Raw genomic sequence first — 3566 nt, 5'->3', positions numbered from 1 at the left:
TGGAAAGGGCTTAGTAAAGTTTTCTTTCTGTCATGGTTATAAAGATGGTAAAACTTTTTAACTTACTTATTTTAATGGAGACTAATAACAAGTGACTGGAGGTGTTCAGAACAATTTACTTACCCTATAACATGGCTAAATCACAAATTCTGTATCTTAAAATGCAATGTCTCAGCAGGAAAGTGGCTAACTCACCAGCTTGAGAATGGCCAGCAGGACAGGCATGAACCTGAGAGAGAACTGCAGACATTTTCTGTAGTTCTCTTCAAGGTAAGTTTTACATCAGGGTCATGAATACATCCATGTAGGATACGTCATGTGGACTCCCTCTCTAAAAGCCCACTTTTGAGAACTGCTGTTCTGATCTTGCTGTGATAGGAAATATAACAATTACAACAGGCAATGGCATTTAATCATTAAAGTGGCAGCAAGCAGGGAATTACACTGGTGCTCAATTCAGGTAAATGGAAACCTTAAAACCCTTTGATGTATTTAAAGCTATCAATGTGCCGGTTTGGCTTAGAGCTTCACACTAAATACATGTTTCCAATCACTAAGATTTGCTTGGCTCAAGTGTGTTTTACTATATGCTTATTGAACACCACATCTAGTTCAAGGTATTTTTAAAGCCCATCATCAATAATACATGACTTGATCCTTGGGCCTGTTAAGGTATAAGCAAGACCCCCTAGAATAGTCAGTATTTTCTAACAAGGCTAAAACAATAGTGTTGAGAATATCATGGTTTTCACCCAAAGCAGAGGCCTGCACAGCGTTTCCTTTGCAGCTGTGGCTACTACGCGTTCATTTAAACTGCCTCAAGCCCTTTGCTAAACATCAGGATTGACAAAAGGAAAATAATTCCTTTTAAGGAAACATTTGATTTAACTCAATTGCTTCTTTTCTACTTGGCCAGTCCATTCCCCTGGACGAGAAATGGAGCAACAGCCTGGTGCATGTGGGACTCTGAGCTGCTTCCTTTTTTTTTTTTTTTTTTTTAACTCCTGCACCAGTTGTTGGCCAAAAATAAACACCATTCCACAACCTTATATGTTCAACAGCCCCGTGGTGATTCTGAGGCTGGTCAGGCCCCTCCAGTATTGCTGTTAGTCCACCCTGCCAGAATATACGATCCTCTTTCCTAAGAGCACGGCTCTGCACGGGCTATGCATATAACCCAGCTTAATCGGGAATGCCTTTTGCACCTATTTTCTTTCCTGGACAAAAACAGTAGAAAGAGTTTAGCCAAGACATGTCACAAATTGCTAGAAGTGTTTCAGGATCCTTTTCTGTGGCCTGTACTGAATTTCCATTCTCCTGTGGAACTAAAGAAGGATAATTTTCTCTTGGGACCAGCTTTAAGGTACCTGTCCATCTGCTGGCATTCAAGCAGAGTCAAGGTGTGTAACATTGAGGACTGGATGAAAAACACATTCCAGAAAGACATCTGTCGTAAGCATGAAAATGCTGTCAATGATTTTTTAATACAAGTTTGCAACAGGTATGTTCTTGGGGTGTGAAATTTTACATCTAATGTAAAGTTTAAGGTCATTAAATTGAAAGCATTGAAGCTTTTAACTGTTTACACATCCGTTCTGGAACAGAACACTAAATACCAAAACATTCTGGCTTTGGAGCACCATTATTTAGTTTTAGCATCACATAAGAAATTGGTTTTAGTGAAAACGTAGTGCATTTTTCTGTTGAATTTTACTGGGCTTCCCTCAGCCCTCATTTGCTTGACAAATGCATGTGACATTCCCAGGGTATGAGTGACAATGCATGCTAAAAGAATGTGACTAAGGAACTATTTAATAACACCATTCTGCGCTGGACAAAAATATCCTCAGAAATGGAGCAAGAGATTGAATCTCTAAGAGAGGGGGATTCTTTTTTATGAATAAAACTGGCATCTCCCTAAACATGTTGGTAAGTTCAAATTCCACTTTTCCTCACAAGTAACAGGCAGCTACATGTGAAGGTAGAATGGATCTAAGGTTTACATCATTTTATTCTGTGTTAGAGCAGCCTAACTTTATTTCTCTGTAAAATGATGATGCCCATGTTATCTATGCCGAGGTTGAGTGATTATAAATATATTTCTGAGCTTTATATAAACTACTTTGGAGGTCATACAGACAAGGAGACAGTACAGTGAGGAAAAGCAGACGTCAGTGCAAACCAACTGCAGCAGCAGCTTTGAGCTGTGCTAGCTAAAGTAAATTACAAAGACAAAAGCTAACACCAATCAGAAGAGCAAACGATGCGGAGGCACAGCCATTTCTTGTACATTTTAGCAACAACAGAAAATTGCTGCTGCTAGATTAGATCTGGAATTAAAAACTAAGATTTCTACCACCTGCACCTTAAACTGTGTGTTTATGCTGCAGAGTCTGCAGTTCTAAGTGACCAATGGGACAAGAAAGAGAACGTGAGAGCTAGAAATACTTTAATATTTGCGGCCTTTTAGCTTGCACTAGTTCTGAATTTGTATTGTATATAAACACCTGTTGGCCAAGTGCAAAAGATGGTCAGAGCAACAGGGAATCAAATGGATGACGGTAGAGTCTAGACTGATTACTTTTTTTTTTTTTTTTTCTTTGCAGAGGCAGGCAGAGTTGGAAATGGTGGCTCTCTTCAAGCCATGTATATCTAAGGCTGTACCTGTATCACAAAAGTAACTGTGATAGAACTAGTTTTAAAGAAAAGTTTCCAGTTATTTGGTTTTAATTAGCAAAATGATTGTTGAGAATGGGAGCGGGAAATGGTGCGGGTGTGTATTCTTCAATTCCAGAGATTCCAACAGCATCCACTTTGGCTACAGAATTGCATATCAATCCCATCAGAAGTTGCATTAAGCACTTCTGTAGTCAGATTCCATCCAAACAATCCTATAGGAGCTCCATCTCAAAACTGATTTAGTTGAATAAATTAGATAGTAAAACCAGTGCTTTTAAAACTGCTTCCCTGAGGAAGCTGTCAAAAATCATTTCGGATGGAAGGGTTGTATGTCTGCAAAGAGGCCAGATCTCCCATCAACTTCTGATCCTGAAGCTACCAGTCCTGCCAGTTTTTACATACATTTAGCACAAGTCACTCTAGAGCTAATAGAAGGGAAACAGGAACAATGACACTGATCCTTTTTGTTAGCATTTGGCACAAGTGTCCTCGTAAGATTCTGCATTTGCCTCTGGGCAGGGTTTAAATTAAACTTATTAGGAGAGTGGATGTGACGGGTTGGATCACAGAAACCCCCTTGGGAGCTGCCACCCGATGTGCAAAGACTACCCCTGCTCCTGTTTTCCCTGCCAGCTCAGGACTCCAGCACCCTGTCTTGCTGAGCCAGACACTCCTGTCTGGCTCCAGACACAGACCCAGGGTCTGAATCACTTGTCCCAAAGCTGCAAGTTTACCTGAAAACAGCTCGCAGTAGCGTGCTTGTCTTTAGCACTCAGATGCCCAACTCCCAATGGGGTCTAAACCCAGATAAATCCGTTTTACCCTGCATAAAGCTTATGCAGGGCAAACTCATAAATTGTTCGCCCTCTATAACACTGATAGAGAGA

The 3566-nt window shown here is 40.4% G+C and overlaps 1 protein-coding gene across 1 annotated transcript in view; it reads left to right on the top strand.

Annotated features, from left to right (window-relative positions):
- Window positions 1-1085: 1085 nt before the first annotated feature.
- FBXL22 (F-box and leucine rich repeat protein 22) overlaps window positions 1086-3566 on the top strand; it is a 9433-nt gene continuing 6952 nt past the window's right edge. The window contains exon 1 of the mRNA XM_034782767.1: window positions 1086-1501. Coding sequence (XP_034638658.1) covers window positions 1167-1501 — 335 coding nt within the window. The 5' untranslated portion in view covers window positions 1086-1166. The remainder of the gene's footprint in view (window positions 1502-3566) is intronic.

Source organism: Trachemys scripta, chromosome 10, assembly GCF_013100865.1.
Source record: "Trachemys scripta elegans isolate TJP31775 chromosome 10, CAS_Tse_1.0, whole genome shotgun sequence".
NCBI classification, from domain to species: Eukaryota; Metazoa; Chordata; order Testudines; family Emydidae; genus Trachemys; species Trachemys scripta.
This window is presented reverse-complemented; position numbering and strand designations above follow the sequence as displayed.